Here is a 24,674-nt window from a genome sequence, read left to right on the forward strand (position 1 = left end):
CGTTCGTCTGTCAACTTTTTCTTCAAATCGCTGCAGTTTTAACATGATCAATCAAGGTTTATATGAATATCATATAAACCTTAACAGGTTTCTTCATGTTTCCCTCCATCTTGAATTTTTGTATTTGTATTACTTTGTACGATTATTATAATTCAAAATGGAAAAATAAATAATAATAATAATCAATTCCAAATTTGGTATGAATGTCGTATGGACCAAGGCCTATAAAGTAACAGAGACATTTTCTGGATTCGTCCTCCAGGGGACGCCCCTGGGGGTGGTGTTTCTATTTCTTCAAATCGGTACTAGTCCTACAGTTTTAATCAGATCAATTCTAAATTTGGTATAAATATTCTATGGACCAAGGCCTATAAAGTAACAGAGCCATTTTTTGGATTCGTAACCCAGGGGCGCCCCTAGGGGTGGAGTTTCTATTTCAAATCGCTACTCGTCCTACAGTTTTAATCAGATCAATTCCAACTTTGCTATGAATGTTTTATGGACCAAGGCCTATAAAGTTACAGAGCCATTTTTTGATTCGTCCAACAGGGGGCGCCCCTGGGGTTGAGTTTCTATATATTCAAATCGCTTTTAGTCCTACAGTTTTAATCAGATCAAGTCCAAATTTGGTATGAATGTTCTATGGACCAATACCTACAAAGTACTGAGCCCTTTTTGGATTTAGCCCAAAGGGGGCACCCATAGGTATGCAGCTTCTATTTCTTCAAATCACACAGCGGAGCTATATAAGCCGATAGGCACTTTGTTTAATACGCGCTGATTGGCTAAAGAAATATGTTGATATCTAAAAAGAAGCAATGAATCTTGATAGTTTTTCAATTTATAACTATAAATTGTCTAACAAACTTCATTTTAATTCCATACACAGTGTATGATATACGTAAAGGAAATCATTCAGCATCAGTGGTTTATGCTGTACGGAGCATGTCTATTTGAGTCATTTGGGGAAAACCCACTACCACTTTCATATTCATGATGAGTCATGCAGTTGCATGTGATTATTACGTGTGTATAATACTGAGATTGTTTCATTTGACAGATTCTCATAAGGTTTACTTGGTTCTACTTTCTTAAATATTAATGCGCGGACCCCCTGAACATGATGTGTTCCCATCACTCTTTAAGGTAATTCCTATATTTCCGAACGAAGTTTCTGCAAAAAGAAGTCATGGAAATGATCTAATACCTCAGTGGCAGGTGTAACATATTTTTCAGGGCACTTTTTCCACCAGCAAGTAATAAGATGTCTCAGTACCTAGAAATTGTATAAAATTGCACTGAAATATCATATTTTAAACCCTTGTTTTGTCTGCATGGATACTTAACTTGCCCTTTTCAATGTCCATGTTCCTAGATATGCCCTTCTAGTATATTTTAAATATAAAATTGATTGGTGGACAGTTCATTTATAATCGAAGCTGCCGCGTCAAGCCCCATGGGGCTCTTGTTTGTGTATTATGTCTTTACTGACCAGGCGTTTACATTGTCCCATAGGAAATTGATGGTTTTTGGTTCAAAGATTTTTATATATTTATCCGAAATTGGAAAAATTTCGGAAGTGTACCATTATATAGGTTGTATAAAAGAGTTTATGACGGCCTTTTGCCATGTAAAGATAATTTAGTTTGGCGCCAAAGATTCATAATATTTTGAATTGTATTTATTTTCGGATTGCAGCTTACATCATCAGTATTCTCATTTCCGAAATGAATTCCATAAAATTTCATTGATTTCTTCCAATTTAAGTCCAAAGGCTTATCGTTTCTAACTTTCCAAGATCCTAACCACGTGCACTCAGTTTTATTTTTATTAATTTTTGCATTCGATAATCGTTCAAACAATGCTAAAGTTGTAAAGACTGTGTTCAATGATTCTAAGTCGGTTAGACATAGTGTGGTGTTATCTGCATATTGTGTGACTTCAATTTCTGTATCGTCTGGTAATTTCACTTTAATGTTGTTGTTTTCGCGTATTTTGATTGCTAATTGTTCTGTCTCTACTTTCCAGACATAAAACACCAAGAAATCCTTTGAGTAATGAAATACTAATGTGTATTTACAGCATTAAAAATAAACAGCTTACAATCCGCTTGCGGGAACAACAAAGATAATCCAAAAACCCCACCAAACCACAAAGCATATATATATATATATATATATATATATATATATATATATATATATATATATATATATATATATATATATATATATATATATATATAACCGAGGAGCATGCCGGGAACCCGCGAAAAATTAAGCGGGAAACGACGTGATTGGAGGGAAAATTCCCGACATTCTCCCGGCCCAAAACAATAGAAAACATTAGATAATAATGATAGTTTAGCATCGATAAAGTTTTAATAGCAATGAAGTCTACGCTGAATAATTTCACTTTTAAACGAGCGTTGATCACAGAAAACTAGCCGTACCGGTATTGAGGTATAACGCAAATATCGCAACACAATAACACCATTCGTTCGATTGTGTAAACCTAAAGAGGTTTACAGAGAGGAGAGAATCCCACAATGATAATAAAAAGTCCGAAAATGAAACTTCGAGATAGTAGTTTATTTCAACGTTTCGACTATATCCTAATAGTCATCTTCAGGAATAAGGATATAGTAAATATATATTAGGATATAGTCGAAACGTTGAAATAAACTACTATCTCGAAGTTTCATTTTGGGACTTTTTATTATCATTGTGGGATTCTCTCCTCATCGCGTCAACACGGATATAGTGTTCTACCAATCGTGAGGTTTACAGAGACTTATAACACAAACACATTCGCTACACTTCACTCATCGCTGTCGTTATCAGCGACTATTTCTTTAATTTTCTTCTTTGCGGCTTTTGCGGCCGCACGTTCCGGGCGGCGAAATCCCGGTTCCATTGACTCCTGAGTTCCGGTAAGTTGTTCTCGCTCAAGTTCAGAAACTGACGAAACTTCCAAAGGAAACAGTTTCTTTATCGGACGCGATGTTACCCCCTACGAGGTTCGAAAATGTGCAGAGCGAACGAGCCCATGGCCGGCAACATTAACATCAGTTACAACGCCGAACCGCCACGATAAATGTTTTGAGTTATCACCTAACTGAACTACATCGCCAACTTTTACAAACGAACGCGAAACACCGGAAGACGAATGCTTCTCACGAAGGGCCGTTGAATACTCGCGCTTAAAGCGCTCACAAAAATGGCGATACAAAAAAGCTCTAAACTTGGCACGACTCACTAAATCACTTTGACACAGGTAATTCGGATCGCAGATTTCATCAATATCAACAACAGGATATGGAACATTTCTAATCCTACGCCCTTGAAATAACATAGACGGGGTTATAGGATCAGGATCTTCGATATCTGTAGGCACGTATGTTAGCGGGCGGTCATTTAATATCGACTCAATCTCGACAATTACAGTACACAATTCTTCCCGATCTAATTTTGTACGGCGAAAAACTTTCTTCAATAAATCTTTGCACATGCCTATTAAACGCTCATAGAAGCCCCCGAACCAGGGGCTCTCTTGGAAATGTCCACGCCGTACCGTAAGTTGCTAGGTGACTGGCAGCTTGAATTGATAGACTTTTGATTACATCACTGGAAGCTAAGAAAGTTTGGGCATTGTCGGAAAGCAACAAATTAGGACATGACCGCCTACTAGCGAAACGTCGAAATGCTTGCATGAATACATGTACAGTCATATCAGTAACGACTTCGAGATGTATACAACGTGTAATCGCGCAAGTAAACAAGCAGATATAAAGCTTTTCATGATTATTACACGAAATAGCACCAGTAAAATCGACGCCACCGATAGCAAATGGTGGCGCATCTTTAACACGATACACTGGAAGTGGAGCAGGAACTGGGCAACTGTAATGATTACCCTGGAGTTTCTTACATTTGACACAACGACTTAGTAATGATTTTACTAATTGTCTAAGTCGTGGTACCCAAAATTTCTGCCTCAATTCAACTATTGTTGCACTAACACCGAAATGCATAATGTTCTGATGTGTACGTAAAACAATCAATCTTGTAAGATAGTGTTTCGGTGACAAAATAATGGGGAATTTAACTGATTCGTTAACAGGTGCATTTTGTATTCTACCCCTTGATTTTAGAATGTTATCATCCAAGAACAAACTTAATTTGTCGATCATTTCATTTTTGCGACCATTCGTTAATAGCGCTATTTCAGTATTGAAACTATTATTATTATTATTATTATTTATTTATTTTCTGAAAATTATAGCAATTTATAACAAATAATATACAATTTATAAATTATCATGTTTTTCCACAAATTCAGTATAAATTGACATAATTTATCAGAGGGGAAGATATAAAAAAGCATAGCTTGTAGGATATACCACCCCAAAAAAAGTGTTACATTAGAAAAAGAAAAAATATTCATTCATACTTCCATGCACTCTCTCACACATACAAAAATGTACTATCTGAAAAGTAACTTACTGCAAAATTCATAAAAAATGTAATGCGGGTCATCAAAAAATCTGTATGTATCTAATAGGAAGAAAGCAATTTGTCCTTTAAATGTGTTTTTAAGCTGTTGATGGATGGCAGGGTTTTTCAAATGAAGTGATAAACTATTCCAAATTTTGGGTCCATTTACTTTTATAGAAGATTTTTTTAAGTTCGATTTAAACTGTTCATATCTAATATTTCTGTTGCTATCAAATCGAGTGCGTTGCATAGTCACAAATGGAGGGAAGAAATTTTTGAAAACATCAGGTAGTTTGTTATTCGTATAAAGATACATAAACTGTCCACTTTGCCAAAAATTGATATTTAATTTTAAGATTTTGTTCGCTTTGAATAAGGGGGAGGTATGGGCTAAGTAATCTACTTTACAAATTATACGAATTGCTCTCTTTTGTAATTTAACCAGACAATCAAGGGAAGCTTGATATGTATTACCCCAAATGATGTTACAATATGATAAGTGACAATATATAAATGAATGATATGTCTTTAATAACGTTTCTTTGGACAAAATATAACTGCGTTTGCTGATGATACCAATGAATCGGGCTAACTTCATAGATATAAGATTAATATGCGATTTCCAAGTTTATCATCAATTTGTAGACCTAAAAATTTTGTTTCTTTAATCTGGGTTATGGGAATGTTATCAATATTTATAAGCAAAGTTTGTTTAAGTTTTGCTCTACTGAAAAACATAAAATTTAAAGAAAGTCTGTTCGCACGAAACCATATATTTAATTTATGTAATTCAGAATTAACAGAGTTGGTAAGAGTTTTGATGTTTTTATGACTTGTGAAAACATTAGTATCATCAGCAAACATAGTAAAATTCAACATATTTGAGGCTTTATCAATATCATTAATATGTATAATGAAAAGAATAGGGCCCAATATCGAGCCTTGAGGAACTCCGCAAGGAACGGATGTAAGATTAGATACAGTTCCATTAAAAGAGACCGTTTGAAACCTATTCTTTATGTAGTTTTCAAACCAAGTTAAAGCTACTCCTCTGATTCCATAATGAAAAAGTTTATACAATAAAATATCATGGTTTACAGTATCAAAGGCCCGTGAAAGATCTAAATATACACCAATGGTTGACATCCCATTGTCTAAACTACTAATAATTTTGTCAATGGTTAGCATAATAGCCGTGTAGGTGGAATGATTTTTCCTAAAGCCAAACTGTTGAGGAGAGATAATTTTATATTTATCCAAGTAATTTAAAAGCCTATTATATACTAATTTTTCATGTATTTTTGAAATGCAAGGTAAAACAGAAATGGGTCTGTAGTTAGTTAATTCCTGGGGGTCTCCTGATTTGAATAAAGGGATTATCTTAGATTTTTTAAACAACTCCGGTACAATACCTGTAGACATACTTCTGTTGAAGATGTGACAAAGCGGGATAGAAATAACATCAATAACCTCCTTTAAAACTTTCTGGCTTATACCATCATGTCCAGCACTATTTTTATTATTAAGACTTAATACAATTTTTTCAATTTCAAAAGGAGATGATGGCATAAAAAATAGATTATTAAGATGCGAAGGTCCCAAAAAATCAGAAAATGACTCATTCGTGGATGGAATATTTTTGTCTAAATTCGGTCCGACATTAGCAAAATATGTATTAAAACCATTAGCAATAGAAAAATCATTAGAATAGAATATGTCCTTGTGTTTGAAATTATTAGGACAATTTCTGTCATTTGACTTTTTGATAAGGTTGTTTATTATTTTCCATGTATCTTTTGGGCACTGCGCATCCTTGAACAAATTTTGATAGTACATTTTTTTGGCTGTTCGAATACAAGTATTATAAATATTTCTATATCTAGTGTATACCTCTCTATCGTCTATGGGTAGAAACGTATCTTTTATATAAACGGTCCTTTTGTTTTAATGAGTTTAGTAAACCTTTTGAAACCCAAGGATGTTTTTTATCTTTGTAAAGAAGAAACTTTCGAGATATAACGGGAAGGAATTCATCATAATATTTTATAAACGTATTAAAGAATAAAGAGTAAGCCAAATTTGGGTCATTTTCATTCAAAACATTACTCCAATCTACTGTCATTAGTTTACGTTTAAAGGAAGCAATAGCAAAATTTGACATCATTCGATACTGTACAGTTTTAACAGAGTTACATGTATGCCTTATGCTAGGAATAACAAAAAATACAGGAAAATAGTCTGAAATATAATGCCTTAATACACCAGATAAGATGTCAAAATTTAGTGTAATATTGGAAAATATATGATCAATACAGGTCGCAGAGGATTTTGAAATACGAGTTGCTTTATCAATTAAAGGTTGAAAATTATTTGACAACCATAAAGACAAATAATCATTGGTAGGGTTATGTGAGTCTACTTTCAATAGATCGATATTGAAATCACCCATGATAAAACACTTTTGAGATTTTCTTATTTTTTCTAAAATAGGTGCAAAATTAAAATTAAAATGTATAATACTCTGATCAGGTGGGCGATAAATAAGTCCAACAATACTTTTTGAGCTTTCTTGGCTTTCAAACAGTGGGGTTACAAGGGAAAATTCGTCAATCAACCTGTGCTTAACCGATTTGTGGATATAGAGGGCAACACCTCCTCCCCGTACATTAGTTCTACTATTAAAAATACCAGTATAATTATCTAAATTGTACATACAATCATTATCATGATCAGACGAGGTCCATGTTTCAGAAATACCAATAATAGAAAAATTATAATTTAGAGAGTTTAGATATATCTTTAGATTTTCAAAGTTACTATTCAAACTTCTTATGTTACAATGTATTATAGAAAACCTAGCTTTTTCAAATGAGGACAAGTTATCATAATAGTTACAGTTTGATTCAATTGTTGTAAAATTATCCATGAATAATCAAATACATTGCTAACGTATAATATAATAAACCCCTATTTAATAATGAATTATGACTAACATGCACGCTAAGAACATCAAAATATAGATAATTAACCTGATAGTACATATTGGAACAAAACAATCCTACCCATAATTTGAAGACAAAAATATATATAAATAGATTTGAAAAATTCATACATAAAATGTAAGAAAGAAAGGAAAAAGAAAAATAAATAACGTAATGAATGCAGCTTTACTGAGGAAATTCAATAAATGCAGCTTTAATTGGGAAATTTGGCAAGGATAGAATCTGATCAGGAATAAATGTCCCTTTATCCAGAAAGTTCAGGGCATATGATATGATACTGACAAACTTAAATACTGTGTGTTACTTGTTCGCGTTGAAGCGAATAAATCCAATCAAGCAATCCAATACGAAAATTGTATGTTATACGAATATTAATTCATACGAGGCATGAATAAAAACGAAACCATACAAGTCTATTCATCCGATATTCAAAAGTATGAATATATATATATGTTATCAATTGGTCGATTCGACGCTGTAAAATCTAGATTGAATACGTATTAAGTTATGAAATAGTTCGAATTGATATCACACACTATACAGTCAATAAATTAAATCCAGTGCACGGCGATATATCTAACTGACTAACTGACTAAAAGACTGATACAACTGTAAACGTTCTTTTTCCCCATTTTTCAGTCCATAGACTTTTCCCTTAATAGTCCATATACTGGTAAATAGCTTCGAATTTCTAGCGCGGTTAAATAGGCTGGCGATTTCAGGACACAGGTCCTCACGAATGACGATTCCTGTACCTTTCAGTTGCGAACGCTTACTTATTATGTCATCTCTCATGTTGCGATTTACAAACCGAACTAAGATTCCATTTGGATATTCTTTCCCAGAAGTGTCATAGTGTGGATTTTTGGATTTCACGCGGTGAGCAACTTCTATATCCTGTGCTACTAATTCTTTTGCAAGAGATAATTTTTCATTTAGAAGTTCTGTGACTACTGTTGTACAGTTTTCGTCGGTGTTCTCCGATACTCCGAATAGTCTGATGTAATTTCTGCGGGAATATTGGTTGTTTTCTACCGCAAGAGTACATGCTTTAGTGATTTCACTATGAAGTATCTTATTCTCATTTTTGAAGTCTCTCGACAGATTAGCATTTTCCGACCTTAAGTCATTGATAATTCGGTCCTTTTCAATAAATTTCTGCTCAAGGTCATACAATCTTTCTTCTGTTCTAAAAACAAGATTTTGAATCATTTCGGAATGTTTGTTTAGTTTTAACTCCATTTGATCTATGATTTCGGACTTTATGTTAGACAGACTATCCATTTTGGATGTAAGAAGTTCAATCGACTTGCACAAGAAAGATAGACTACTTTCTACAGATGAATCTGAGTCAACTGTCGAGCTACGCTCCTTCCGTTTTTTGTAGGAGGTCCTCGAGAGCCTTTGTTTTTGGGATTCAAATCATTGTTGCTTTCTCCCAAATTTTCTTCCATGAAGACCTCAGTATTAGGATCAATCGAATCCCCATTTATTGTTGATTCAAGACAATTTTCTGATTCACTTTTTGATTCACACAATTCACTATTTGTAGTTTGTATTTCGGTTGATTTTTGACTTTTTCTTTTGTTTACGTCGTTAGGTTTATTATCATTCTGCTTCAGTAGATCCTTCAAGTTCGTTTGGTTCGACATGTTACAGGCTTTGAGAATATCAAAGTGCCAGGAAACGCAGACAAATATTCACAAGTATTCACCACAGTTACTATTTACCACAGTTACTAGTCACGGTTCACTGATCAAACACAGACTTTTGAGATTGACACTTGAATTTGAAAAATTTTCACTATATACTGTTCACCATAACATATCACAATTTACTGCTAAATCCACACAATCCAGTTAAAAGTTTTATCCATATACCACTGAAACAATCCCTGAATCTCTATCTTTTTAATAGTATAGTTTATGACTTACATTACTGCAGATAAATATACTATTATTCCTGAATTGCAGGAGCTCTCAAAGACATGTCACCCAACCACAGTCGGCCATTTTCCTCCTCCATTCATATTGGCTAGATGACACCCAGAGCATTAAGGCCATGTTCAACTCCTCAACAGTTGGATATTCAGGGAACGTTAGTGTCGAGTCAGATAACTTATTAATGAATCTCATGAGATAAACAGTCGTAGAAGTAACTGTCCGAGAAAACTCAAAATTCTTGGTGATTGACACAATTTCGGGACCAGTCCACCACAACATATTATCAACTAATGTGTCGTAACTACAGCCACGGGATGATATGTCTGCCGGGTTACTGCCCGATGGACAAAAATGCCATATAATTTTATATGGTGTAGCTCTTATCTCTTTAACTCTGTTCGCTTCGAAGCGTCGAAGTGATTTATCCCCAGTTACCCAATGCAGAACGATCTGGCTGTCACTCCAAATATGACAAGGAATGTTGATGTCCAAACTTTTCATGATATGATTCGCTAACCAAACTGAAATAACCGCAGCCATCAACTCCAATCGGGGTATAGTCAATTGTCGAAGGGGTGCAACCTTTGTTTTCGACATCAGTATACAAGTATTATCAGATCTATGTAAATATGCCACTGCGCCATATGCCTTTTCGCTCGCGTCAGAAAATACATGTAATGCGTATGTATTATCTGTCACTTGACTCAAGTCATTCTTAAAATATTGTCTGTCGAAGGTCATGATTGGTAAACGTTGTAAATCTCGTGAAATGTCAAACCATGCTGACGTAAATTCTGGTGATAAAGGGGCGTCCCAGTCATTAGTCTGTTTCCAGAGAGTCTGCAGAAATAGTTTTGTGCGTAGAACAACTGGCGATACATGACCAAGTGGATCGAAAAGTTTCGCTGCTGCACTTGCTACCATACGTATCGTGACCGACGAAGACCCCGGAGGGTGGATAGCAATCGTCTTCAACGACAAGGTATCGTTCTCCGGTGACCAGTACAACCCAAGTACAGATAATTTATCAGATTCATCAGCCACATTCTCTTTTTTGCCAAACACATCAATCGATTAGAGTTGCTACACCACGATCGCAAATTGAATCCACCCTTTCCCATGATTTGTCACGAAGACTTATAAAAATCACATATCATTTCTTCATCTTCAAAACTGGTGATAACGTCATCGACATAAACGTTCCGTTTGATTTCAGATGATGCAGGACATGGATGTAGACTAACATGTTTTAATATCGTTGCATTCAGGATAAAGGGTGAGCTGGTCGCTCCAAAAAGTACAACACGGAACCTGAACGTAACCAATTGACTGTTCGGATCCGCCGGGTCATCCAACCATAGAAAACGGGTGAAATCTTTTTCACTATCATGTAAGCGTATCATCAGGAATGCCTTCTCAATATCTGAAATTGTAGCAAAACGGTGAAGACGAAACCTCAGTAGTATAGACGTGATGTCATTCTGCAACGCTGGGCCCGATTCAAGACAGTCGTTAAGTGAGTTGTGATCAGTTGATATCTTACAGCTGCAATCATACACAACACGTACTGGAGTTGTAGCAGAATCCTTGAAAACAAGATGGTGTGGTATGTAGTGGCAATTTGTATCCGACGAACGGGCGTCTGGTACTCTTTCAATAAAACCTCTTGCTAATTGGTCATCGATAATGTTGGCATAAACATCAAGCATGTTGTGTTTCACCAAGCGTTGAATAGTAGATTTTGTCCTACCAAGACAGACTCCGTAGTTTGTAGGTAGTGGACCATGTTCCAGCTTCCATGGTAAATGGACTACGTATTGTCCACTTTCTTCATCTACCTGTACCAAGTTATTGCAGTAATCCTCGGCAGTAATAATAGATTGTGGTGTTGTGGTATCATCGTCTGGGGGTTCAACGCCTAAAGACTCTAGATTCCAGAAACGCTCCAAATCAAATTTGTCGTCCTCAACGTCGGTGAGCATAGTCGTTAGCATTGAGTGAAGTGTCACGTCAGTAGGTACAGGACCGGTTATGATATAACCGACTCTGGTATTGACTGCTGTAAGTCCTCCTCTTTCAATCCTCAGGGTGTTATCTAGCATAAAACTGTAATAGACATCGGTACCAATTAATAAATCAACAGAAAAATAATGGTTATCATCAATTGGATGAGCAAGTTTTAAATAGCGTAATTGTTCAAAATTATCGATAATAAATCTATCCCCAACCCAGATTGGACGGGTAATGTTAGATACTACTAGGGCCTCAATTGGGCGCACCGAATTTTCATCGCATAATGCAAACAACATTGCAATATCTAGTGATCGTAAACGACGATCAGAATAGTTTTCATCACTACTACCGAAACCCGAAATATTAACAACTTCGGAACGTATTGGTTTTAGATCCAAAAAATCAACAAAATTCTTTGATACGAAAGTACGATGTGATCCGTCATCGAATAATGCATTCATTTCAGACGATATGCCGTTATCACCAGAAACATGAAGTACCGCAGTTTTGAGCAAAATACAATTCGATTGGCTCTGAATAACAGTCGTTGTAGACGCAATACGTTTCTGCGGTAGATCAGATACTCTTTTCAATGGTGTTAAAGGCAAATCGCTAGTAGCATGTGAATGACGGTTAGTGGGCGAATTCCTAGTTGGCGAATCACATGATTGCGCGCGATCGCTGAGGTGTGAAGCACTCATAGGTTTACCCGAGTGTGTGTTCGAACCTTTCTGAGAACTAATGGATAATTCTTTCAAACATAAACTTGTATGATGTTTTCCGTGACATATGTTACATCGAGTCTCAGATTTACAAAATATGACAAAATGATCAGAACGTAAACAGTTACGACATAAACGATTATCGCTCACAAACTTAAATCCGTCTTCGACTGTTGAATACTTCTGAAAGTTCACGGACGCGTGATTTTCGCAACAAAATACACAATTACGACTCGTACGAGGATATTTACTGAATCTATTGAATTTACTACCAGAATTTACTCGTGACTGGGTTTGTGTCAAAAATGTAGAAAATTGGACATCTTGTGATTCAGTAGAATTATTAGAATACAGTTCCAGTAAATCGAGCTCATTAGATAGAGACAGGAATAATTCGTCTAAAGTCCAGTCTTTGACCGAGCGACCTCGAGAAATATTTTGAACTACAGGTAGTGGTAATTTCTTCAAAATTACCGGAACTAGCATATCCCCGTACGATTCGGATTTTTTACCCAATGTATCAAGTGACCGCACATACATATTCATATTATCATAGAACAATCTAAGACTAGCAGCGGTATGCGATGGTTTTTTAATTTCTAACATTGCTTCCATATACGCATGAATCAATCGTCTGGATTGATCGATCTTGAAGGATTTTAACGGCATGAGAATACGTTCCGCCGCCGGACGCCGACAATCCTGCAATACTAGACAACGCTGGTCCTATCAAACATGATTTCAAATAGGTGAACTTATCGACCTCTGATAAGTCATGACGTTTGTGGAGGGCACAATCAAATGAATCCCAGAAATTATTCCAATCGAAAACGTTACCATTAAATTTGGGTAATTGAAGTTTCGGTAATTGTACGTGTTTAAATTCTGATATACTGAGATTCGAAATTTCGTAAAGAGTACTTTCAGCATTCACTTCGTATCGGTCGTGTTCCTCGAATACTTTTTCGATGTCTACTGCAGACAACAACGGAATAATTTCATCGTGGTTCGTTGACAACACACGTAATTTCGACCGTATTTTATCGGCTATATTCGACAGTTTTTGAATGTCTTCAGGGTTATTGATAGAAAGAATCGCTTTTGCATCATTCACGTACCTTGTCAAGACTTTGCGCTGAGCAGTCCTTATAGCTTTCAAACTTTCCAAATCCGACATTTTTTCCTTTTCTTTTGCTCGAGGGACCAACTTATGTCTCTACTTTCCAGACATAAAACACCAAGAAATCCTTTGAGTAACGAAATACTAATGTGTATTTACAGCATTAAATAAACAGCTTACAATCCGCTTGCGGGAACTTACGTGTACAACAAAGATAATCCAAAACCCCCACCAAACCACAAAGCATATATATATATATATATATATATATATATATATATATATATATATATATATATATATATATATATATATATATATATATATATATATATATATATATATATATATATAACCGAGGAGCATGGCGGGAACCCGCGAAAAATTAAGCGGGAAACGACGTGATTGGAGGGAAAATTCCCGACATGTTCCGCTATGTAGAGTATTGCGCTCATGGGACATCCCTGTCTTACGCCTCTTTCTAAAGTGATTTGATTTGATTTGAAAACTTTATTTTTCAAATATAATTTACAGCATAGTGTTACAGCATAATACAAAATACAGTAAATTAGACCTGGAAGGGCCTGTAGAAACTAAGGAATAGTTTGTATAAACAGGAAATAGAAAAAAGAAATGCAATAAAGAAACTAATATGCTCACAGTCAACCCTTAACACACAAAATGCAATCAAAGTAAACTGTGATAACAGCTTGATTAAGATATAATCATTTCATAAGCCAGTTGTTTTCTGTAATATTTCAAAAACAATAATTTTAGTTCGAATAACTATATAATATAATCAAGCACAAAGTTGCTTTCTATAATTTCTTAGGAACAGTTTAGAATATTCCAGGTTCTTAAGATTTTCACTGATGTTATTCCAAAGTAAAGGGCCGGATACTTTTACTGAAAATTTTCTTCTTTGACTATTGAAAGAAAGAGTTTGTAAATCTTGACGTCGCCGAGAATTATGACTGTGGATTTGAAAATTTTGGCTACAATAATTTTCGAATAATTTCGGTAAGTCGGAGTGGACAAATCTGTAGATAAAAGTACCTAGCTGAAGTTTATTAATATCTTTGAGCTTGAGGATATTAAACGATTTGAATATAGGGTCAGTGTGCGCCAAATAATAGGAATTAGAAATTAGCCTGATAACTCTTATTTGCAATACAATTAATGGCTGATGTTTATTTTCGAGATTTCGTCCCCAGACTAAGTTACAATACTGAAGGTAAGGATCAATAAGCGATAAATAAAGGGTACGAAGAGAACTCACTGGCAGCTTGTATCTTACTCTATTTATACCAATGCTTCGAGAAACTTTTTTTTCGACCTTTTTTATTTGATCGTCCCAGGTTAGATTTCTGTCAATAAGAACTCCAAGAAAATTTGTGACATTGACTTGTTCGATCTCTATGTTATTAATTGATATTCTCAAGTTATGTTTCAATAGTTTACCGAACACCATAAATGACGTCTTTACATTTAATGACAACTTGTTTGTTTGAAACCAGGTATACAATTTTGATAATTCAATGTTTACTGTACGTACTAATCTGTCTTAAATTAATGTCACTATAAAAAGCATTTGTGTCATCAGCAAACAATATAAGTTTTAACACATTAGAAAATTTAATACAGTCATTTACATATAATTTAAAAAGCAAAGGGACCTAAAATTGAGCCTTGGGGTACTCCAGTTCTAACGGTACATAACGAGGATTTATAATTTTGAATTTGAACGAATTGTTTTCTATTCTTCAAATAGTTTTCAAACCAGTTGTTCGAGATGCCTCTTATTCCATAAAAACATAATTATCTTAATAAGATTTCGTGATCAACGGTGTCAATGGCTTTTGATAAATCTAAGAATACCCCTATAGTTGATTTGTTTTCTTCTAAATTTAGTGAAATTTCGTCAGTTATCAATGTTAAGGCCATGGCAGTTGAATGGTTCTTTCGAAAGCCAAAATGGTTTGGTTGAATGATATGAAACTTGTTACAATATTCTGTTAATCGATTATACACTATCTTTTCGAGAATTTTAGCAAAGCAAGGCAGTGCGGATATCGGTCTGTAATTATCAAAAAAGTCATTATTGCCAGCTTTATAAAGTGGACGTATTCGCGCTACCTTCAGTTCACCCGGTACTAAACCTGAATTTAAACTACAGTTAAATATATGAGTTAGCGGGTATTTTACAGAATCAATTATTTTCTTAACTACTTTTACAGAGAAACCATCAGTACCAGCCTTTGCTGGGTGAGAAATTATTTACAATCTGACTAATTTCATCAGGGTGAGTCGGGAAAAAGAAAAAGTTTTCATTTACTGGATCTGACAGATATTCACTGAAGTTGACACCTGTATCTGGTATTTGATTGGCTAGGTTGCTACCAATATTTACAAAGAAAGAATTAGATTCATTAGCGATATTTTCGTAGCCGTTTACAATGATACCGTTCCTTTTGAAAAGGCAAGGTAATCTACTCCGATCATTGGAAGATTTTCCGATTAGATTGTTTAAGATATTCCATGTTTTTTTCGTATCGGATTTGGCTGCAAGTAATTTAGTCTCATAATACTTTTTCTCGGCATATTTGAGTGTACGAGACAAGGTACGTTTGTAATTCAAATAATTTTTCAAATGTGATCTATTACGCAAAGATTTTCTGTACAAGCGATTTTTGTGTTTAACACATTTCAATAATCCAGATGAAAACCACGGTTTATGTAATTTATTTTCGTTTACTTTACGGGGAGTTGAAAAAGGAAAACATTCATTATATAATTCCATGAATTTAGTGTTTAATGCGCTGTATGAGAGTTGCGGCCTGCATTACTATAGATATCCGACCAATCAGTGGCCAGAAGAGCTCTATTGAATTTCGAAGACGTTTCCAAGACGCAATATTCAGCCACCCTCTGATATGTGACATCATATGAAATTTATTAGCGAACCTATGGTTCGCTTTTGCTATCACTAGCTGATGACGTCATGCTTCCAATATATTTGCCTATCGCGAAAGATTTCAGTAAAACGGGTGGCACACTTGTTATCTAGATGGTCCTGAGATCTGATTTTTTATCGGAGGTGTCATATAGTATCTATCTTACAATCTGAAAATTTTATAGAATTCTGAACTCGTGTTTTTGTGAAATAATCGAAAATATACCAAAATCGAAGCAAATTGCTGTTCTTTTTCATGTATACATGAGTTTCTGTGAAATCAAAATAGACCCGGACTGCTAGTACTATAAAGTTTTGGGTGTTGTTCAAATATTTTCACATAATTTTGGCTGGATAAACGTCTAGATTTACTTCCAGGCCGGTCTAAACGCAGGGGTCTGACTCCCACCTAACTCGCTAATAACATGGCTCGACCTATGAACTATCCTTTCTTAGATAGATCCAAGAAATATGGTAGCCTATAAGGAACATTTTTAAAATTCAAATGTTGACAGAATTCGCCGAATGGATTTTTATTTTAAATTCGAATCAATCGAGATCAAGGTTAAATTTTATTTCATGATATTTCATCCGCAATGTTGACATTTTGTTTCAACAGATCAAAGTTTCGGTTTCTTTGATTATATTTGTGAATGACCCCGGTGCGTCTCCGTACACTAGACACCGCGCACTAACGCATTTCCTGGTTTATTCACACGTGTATTTACACGGTATTTCTGCTCAATGAAGTTAAGATATTCTAAGAATAATGATTGTCATTGGTCCTTAGTGCCCCGAAAAAATGTCTACTACAGCAAGATGTTAGTACGGGACCAACGGACGGGATATCAATCCTCTTGTCTAGTATCACACTGTGATTGCAATTCAATTAAATGCAATTTAATTTTCACTTTATTTCTATTGATCTTACGCATTGTTTTACAGATACCGGTACCCCAAGAATGAATCACCACCTCGACTCATTGAAGCAGGAATTATAGATTTTTTCGAAAAACACGCTTCAACCAATATTCTTAGCCAAAAACTTCTGATATGATTAGGCCTAGCTCCTATCCTATCTTTGAATATGAATATTATTATCTGAAAATAAATATGGTTATTAAACCAAGAGTTGCCGTTTGATTTTGATCGCTCCTTTGAAGGTTTGAAAGGCAATGTGAGTAATTGGAATATCAGGGGTTCAGGCCAGGGACGAGAGGACGACACACTACTCATCACCACAAGTATTTTTTTTTTTAATAAATGGGAGATAGAAAATAAATAACACCGCAATAAATAACAGAATAACACCAGCAAAAAACAATTTGAAATAAAAAAGTTAGTTGATGTTACAAAAGAAATTGAACATAAAGTATTAAAATTAGAAAAGATAAAAACTAAATATGGAGATAATATATCAGCAAATTTAAGTTACCGTAATGTTAGTACAACGCGAGAATTTAAAGTATTTTTACCTGATAAATGGGTTTCATTGAGTACAGAGGAATTAACAGATTTAGAGGGATTTAAAATAATCTATCATGGAAAAAATGAAGACGGTCATCATGATTTAGAAGTTGTTTATTAAATAAAAAATAAATTGATAATAAAATTAATTAAATATTAAGAATCCGAAATGACTTATTTAGACGATTCAATTGATCGAGGCACTGACGAGAACGATTGATAGCGTGTTTGCTATATACAGGGGGAAGGTGACCGTGCTCATATGATCCAGGTTCATGCAAATTGTTTTTTCCTAATAATGGGAGACATTGAGTACCAGACAGAAAAAAAATGATGTTAATGAAAATCAATATGATTGTACATATTGTAAAAAATACATTGATAAATCTAATAAAAATCATTTAAAAAAATATTATTGATTTTGAAACTGCAGAAAATTCCAATGAAAGAAAAGAACAATTAGAAAATATAAAAAAAAGATGAAATTAAATGTAATGTAATGAAAAAATATTTGATGAATTTAAATGTCATATTGAGGAAAGATATTTTGAGGGTTCTGGTTTAACATTGAATGAAATTATATTTTTAGATTTAAATATTTATAATACAAAAAGAAATAAAACATCAAAAAGTAATAAAATGTTTAAAAATGATTCAAACTTTACAACTGAAAAGGATATTAAAGCATCATCTTATATTAATTTACCATTTACAACAAAAGTAGTAATAAATGTTCAAAATGAAGATAATAAATGTTTTCTATGGTCAATTATAAGTTGCTTACATCCAACAGAAGAACATGGTTATAGAATAACAGATTACCGGAAATACGAAACATTATATAAAATTGATCAATATCCAGTAACTATAAAGATGATTCCTAAAATAGAAAAAGTTAATAATTTGAAAATAAATGTATTCGAATTAATGCAATTACCAGAGACAAAAGGTGAAAATATTAAGGATTATACATTAGAAGCTTTATATTTAACAGAATATTATGATGATGAAAACGTTATAGATTTGTTATATTACAAAAAAAGATGAAAATGAACACTATATGTGGTTAAAACAAATGTTAAAAAATGTTAGAAAATGTTTGTCGAAATTTATGACTGAGAATGCATTATTAAGACATAAAGAATTATGTGATAATAAAGATTTTTGTAAATTAATAATGCCAACAAAAAAAGATTGTAAGTTGAAATTTATTAATCATAAATTTAAAAATATAGTGCCATTTGTAATTTATGGGGATTTTGAATCGTTGAATAAAGAATTAACTGATCAAGATAGAAAAGAAATATACAATAACAAGCAATTTTTTAAAATCAATGGAAAAAGGAAATGAATTAAATGAAGACATAATTCAAGACCCACCAATTATATACACAATTTAAAAAGTTCATCAAATAGCTGCTGCTTATGGAATTTATATAAAATAAAATTATCCTGAATTATATGAAAATCAATATATTTCTTTTAGAGGTGAAGATGTAGTAAATGAATTTTGTAATAAAATAATTGAATTAGAAAGTGATTTTGCAAAATAATTAAACAAAAATAAAAGAATAGTTATGACAAAAGATGAAATTGATTTTAATTATGCAACTCATTGTTGTTACTGTGAAAAACGTTTTTATTCATCTGATAAAAAAGTTAGAGATCATTTAAAATATACAAATGTAGAATAAGATTTATTAAAAGAACCAGACATGGTTTTATTATTTGATAAATCAATTAGAGGTGGAATAAGTGGTGTTATGGGAGATATTTTAAATCAAATGATGAATATAAATTATTGTATATTGACGCCAATAATTTATATGGTTGGGCAATGATGCAACCTCAACCATATAAAAATTTTATGTTTACAGATGTTGAAAATGATGATAGAACTAATTGGGAAAGCGCAATTATGAGTTTAGAAGAATCGCCAAATCTCATAATTCCCCAAATTTCTTAAAACTTCGATTTAAATTTTGCAATTCCACATTACATTATCCCAGAAATTCTACACTTTTTCGCAGGCGTCAAATAATTTATTGAAATTAATTTTCTTGTTTATTAAAGTAACGGTATGTAACGTAGCTTCCGTAGGCATACATTGGAAAAGATTGTCAAGACTATTTAGCTACCCTCTGATTTGTGATATCATATGAATTTTATTGAAATAATTTTCATTTTGTGAAAAATATTTTTTTCCAAATATAGACCTAACCCTGTACCCTACGAAATTTTGGACGTGGACCGTAAACAAATGTACATTTGACTACAAAATAATTCTTTCAGAAAGATAAAATGAAAAAATAGAACTTTGAATTCACGAATTAAAAAGATGCTATTGCCAAACAGGCTCCAGTTTTCAAGGTAAACCAGACTTGTCCCATGGGCAATTGATTTTCATTATTCAGCAATAGGGCCTAACATTTCATGCAAGAAAAACCACAGTCACTCGAGATTACCCTTACAGTTGTAGTCGTTTATACAAATCTTGTGTAGGCATAAGTGCCGAAATTGATGTATTTAAATGGGTTTTTGTATCCAAATCCTGATTGATCTAAATCTCTTGGCTGGGACATGATGGAAAACATCAGCATAAAGTAGTTTCGTCTTTAACAGAATCACATTTATGAGTTTTGACAATACAAATAGCGTAGGCTAAATCCTTCGGCAGAAAATTGAAATTCATTTTCAGCATGAATGAAAATCGTACATTAAGATCTTAAGTCTGTGGTCCTCCCAATCAACACAGTCATAGAACATTTGCCGGCGGATTTAAGACATTAACCATTTAATACCTTACCTCAGTATGATCTATCAATGCTTCAAGGCCCATTGGCTTTTGTTATCTGCTGCCGGCATATCGGGCCTCGCTTACGCGAGATATTTTGAGTGGAATCAGAAGATTTGGCTTCTAAACATGATACGACTTACGTGAAAATACGACTTATGAAGTACGAGCTTTAAGCATAATTGTATATATGTGATGATAGCCACTTTGTTTCCTTTATGCTTGGAGTAATCATTTTGTCAAATGATTACTCCAAGCTTTATGCAAGATCAAGTCATAATACATTTAAACATGCAGATTTGAAAAAGTGAGAGCGAAAGTTATATTTCTGTCTGAATTCAACATTACGTTTACAAGCTGTTAGTAGTCGAATCTGAGAGGAGATACATTTTATGGAACATTTTTTGCTGGAAAGGGGAAAAGAAATAATGAAAACCCAAATCATAATAATCACAAGGAAAACAATAGTGTTTTACCGATGACGGTCAGAAAACCCTGAATAAAAACACCATTGATTCGTATAGATTAGAAATTTTTAAAAACAGCTATTCAACAGGAGCTGATTCACAGTGCATCCACGCAGCACAACCGTACGAGTAAATAAGTAATTTACCTTTTACCAAATCGTGTCCAGTGAGATCTGAATGCCAGGCCAGTGTTATTGAATCCTGTGGTTTCGCATTTGTGTAATAGTATTGCATATTGTTAATTCATTATTCATTGGAACATATTAAGAAATGTATATGTTATTTTTCTAGGCCTTTCAACTTGGTTCTTTTTTTCTGTTCATATTTTTCAGCCACCTCCACCATCTTATTATGACTCTACATTGATGGACACTTAATCATGATAGATTTGACTACATAACTACATTACACGAATGGAAAGGATTTCATGCAGCATTTAGAAAAACCATTAATCCATTGTCTCTGATGACTATTAAGCACTTTTCAGGTCATTGGCGGCAGCTTACATGAATGACAATTATTCACTACTCTAACCTGATTGTTTTGTGTTAATGATATGATAACATTAAGTTGTATTAAACAATAAAGAATGTATGGTAGATTCGGTCTACATTCATTCTCATTGATGACATTAAAGTTTTATATAGTATATAGTATGTATGTCAAAACCCTAAGTAAGAATCCCTCATGTAATAATCCCCTGAAATTAAGTTTTACATCAAACTTAGATAAAGAATAGATGATAGATTTTCAAAGCTACTATCATGACAATCTTGATGCATGTAACTTGCTAAAAGTAAAAAATAATGTGATTTCTATGCATGTAGCCTGCTTAAAGTCACAGATTATCCAAGGTGAAAATTGTAACCAACACAATGGAGAATTTAAGATATTGAAATCTATATAAGTTGTGCAATGTTTGTATATTGAAATGCAATTTATTATTAATGTTTGTAGCATCCTCCCTCAGTTGGATTCGAACGGTGTTGTCATATCGCAGAATCACGCATTCACAGAATTTTCATAGTCGTGTGTATTTTAGAATAAATATTTATTCTAAAATATTAATAATTTTAATTTCAAAAGCATATTGAAATTAAATCAAATGGTCGCTCCGCTCCCAATTGATTTAATTTCAATACACGATATAATAGATTTAATCATATAAATCTAATAATATTAATTATTTTGTTAATTATTACCAAGGAATACACACGACTATGAAAATATATTGTAGTGTGGAATTAAAATTACTTTTTATATTTGTTTTTTTATTCACTCAACCTTTCAACCTCCGATATAGAACAACACAGTTACAATTACTCTAATATTTTATATATGAAAATCATATTAATGAATAACATATAATGAAATCAATCTTAATAAAAAATTTATATAATAAATGGAGAGTAAACAAGTACACAGTGAGAACAACAAATCATTCTTAGATAGAATTAAAGTTACTACAAATGCTAAATCTGTAGATTATAAATTTAAAAAGCTAACTGAGTTAACAATTCATAAGAAATGTTTAATTACTAATATTGAAACAACACTAAAAAATATGGTAATAAATTAATAATTCATTTAGAATTTGAAGGATTGAAAGGTAATGAATATAAATTCAGAACATATTTTACAGATAGATTTCATCGATTATCTAGTGAAGATATTGAAGAATTATATTCTGGTGATTTCTATTTCATATATAAAGGTAAGAATAAAAAGGTCACCATGATATAGATTTCGAATAAAAAATATGTAAAATAAATTTTGATAAAACATTTATATTATAAATGTAACCAAATAAGAAGTACTACTGTCCAACATGTAAAATTAATACAGATAAATCTCAAAAAAGCAAGACATAATAAAACTAAATCTCACTTAGAAAATAAATTGAAATTAGGATATAAAGATGATATATTTGAAACTAAATTAGAAGAATTGGTGAATGATAAAGAACTATATAAATGTGATACATGTAATCAATCATTCAGTAACAAAAGATAAACAACATTTAAAATCTAAATATCATATTAGAAATATTGATAATGATATTTTAGGTGTAAATAAGTTTGATAAAGATAATAATAATAAACAAAAGATAATAAGAAACATGAAAAATAAATTGAACAATAAAAGACCATATATGGAAGATGTTAGAATTTATATTAATTCATTAGATGATAAAAAAGATATAGAGATAACTGAAGCATTTAAAAATGATATTGATCCAGCAGCTATTGAATTTAAATTTCACAAAGGTAAGACGTTTGAAGAAATAAAAAACATTTAGAAAATATGAATGATATAATGAAAATAATTACAGACGTAGAATACCCAAAAATTAGTATATCTGTTAAAGTAAGATTTTTAAAATCTGAAGATAAACCAATTTTATGATATTAACTCCCATTCGCAACGCATTATTTCTGCTCAGCATATAGATGTATCATAGTTTTAAACAGTTACTGTTTAAAGCAACTCTTTAAAGCTACGTTGATACGTTGAGTAGTTTACTGTTTAGGCAATGAACACTATTTGCTGTCCCTGGAGTTTAACCTCCACGAAATACGGAAGAAGAGATGAAATCCATTTTGCTCTCAGAAAATGGAGCCATGTTAAAATGTTCTTCTATCAGTTGAAAACTGGCCGTAAACTTCAGCATTTCATCATCAGCTGATGCAATTAGTTTCAACTGTCGACTACCTACAGATTCAACAGCAATAAGCTGAATGTCCTTATTTAGCAACGGTGACCTGAAAATTATAAACAAGACAGAGATGAAAATGAAAGTTTGAAAGGCTCATAGGTATACAGGAAAGATGTAAATCCGCAAGAAATTTTAAGTGTGTTTAGATTTCGTGATTTAAAGTGCAATATGCAATTGTCTAAGCTGGTGATCGCTTCTTAATTAGGCTTAATTATCATTACTTATATGTTAGGCAGGAACATTAGAAAGATGGCTAGAAAGACTAGATCAGCGCGCGCGCTGTACGATCAATATTTATGTACACAGCATGTTCTGTGTTACACACACACAGCGAGTGTATTGAGCGTCGCTGTAGTAACGCGCTATATACTTAAAATAAAACATTGTGTCGACAGATACTTTTTTTGTAAAATTGGATGAAATTTAACTGAAATTTTGTAGAACTTGTTGTGGCAAGAAGAGGTTCATAATTGAATAGCGAAACGGATAGTTTCAGCATGAACATTGTTGGCCAGGCTTGATGTATTCGTTAGCAAAATTTCGCCACAATGCTGACCCCACCGGTATTATCCTGTAGCTTGATATTTCGTAATTGTGCCAAAGTACCGTCGTGCAATTTTTGTGGTGATGGTAGTTCATCCTGTAACAAGAGGCCCATGGGCCTTGTACCTTCATGACGCAGTAGAAGTAGAATGATTCAGTATTTAGTTAACGGAAAGATTTACATTGTAACGATGTAACAAGTTTTAAAATAGTTAAGATGGTATAGGCTATGTGGCGACAATGTTCATTTTCTGTTATTATATCCTTACACGAAAAGACAATCCCACGGCCATATTTGAAAGCCGGACTCCATATACAAAAGGCATGGACAGCTTACCTTACCTACCCTGATCCTCACACCAAATTTTGTGGAATTCCATCAAGAATTTCGGGCTGCATCGGCAAACAAGAAATTCAAGATGGCTTCCCCAATGGCAG

The 24,674-nt window shown here is 33.3% G+C and overlaps 1 protein-coding gene across 4 annotated transcripts in view; it reads left to right on the top strand.

Moving 5' to 3' along the window:
• The window catches only part of LOC141901571 (uncharacterized), a 232,547-nt gene that overhangs the window by 202,252 nt on the left and 5,621 nt on the right, over window positions 1-24,674 (top strand). Inside the window, exon 14 of one of the 4 annotated variants that reach the window (XM_074788896.1) lies at window positions 21,310-22,082. The exons of 2 other annotated variants lie outside the window; for them this stretch is intronic. In XM_074788896.1, coding sequence (XP_074644997.1) covers window positions 21,310-21,354 — 45 coding nt within the window. In that variant the 3' untranslated portion in view covers window positions 21,355-22,082. Of the gene's footprint in view, window positions 1-17,194; window positions 17,289-21,309; window positions 22,083-24,674 lie in introns of those variants that run through there. One more of the 4 variants, XM_074788897.1, reaches the window with a different exon arrangement.

This window comes from Tubulanus polymorphus, chromosome 3, assembly GCF_964204645.1.
Source record: "Tubulanus polymorphus chromosome 3, tnTubPoly1.2, whole genome shotgun sequence".
In the NCBI taxonomy this organism is placed as follows: domain Eukaryota; kingdom Metazoa; phylum Nemertea; class Palaeonemertea; order Tubulaniformes; family Tubulanidae; genus Tubulanus; species Tubulanus polymorphus.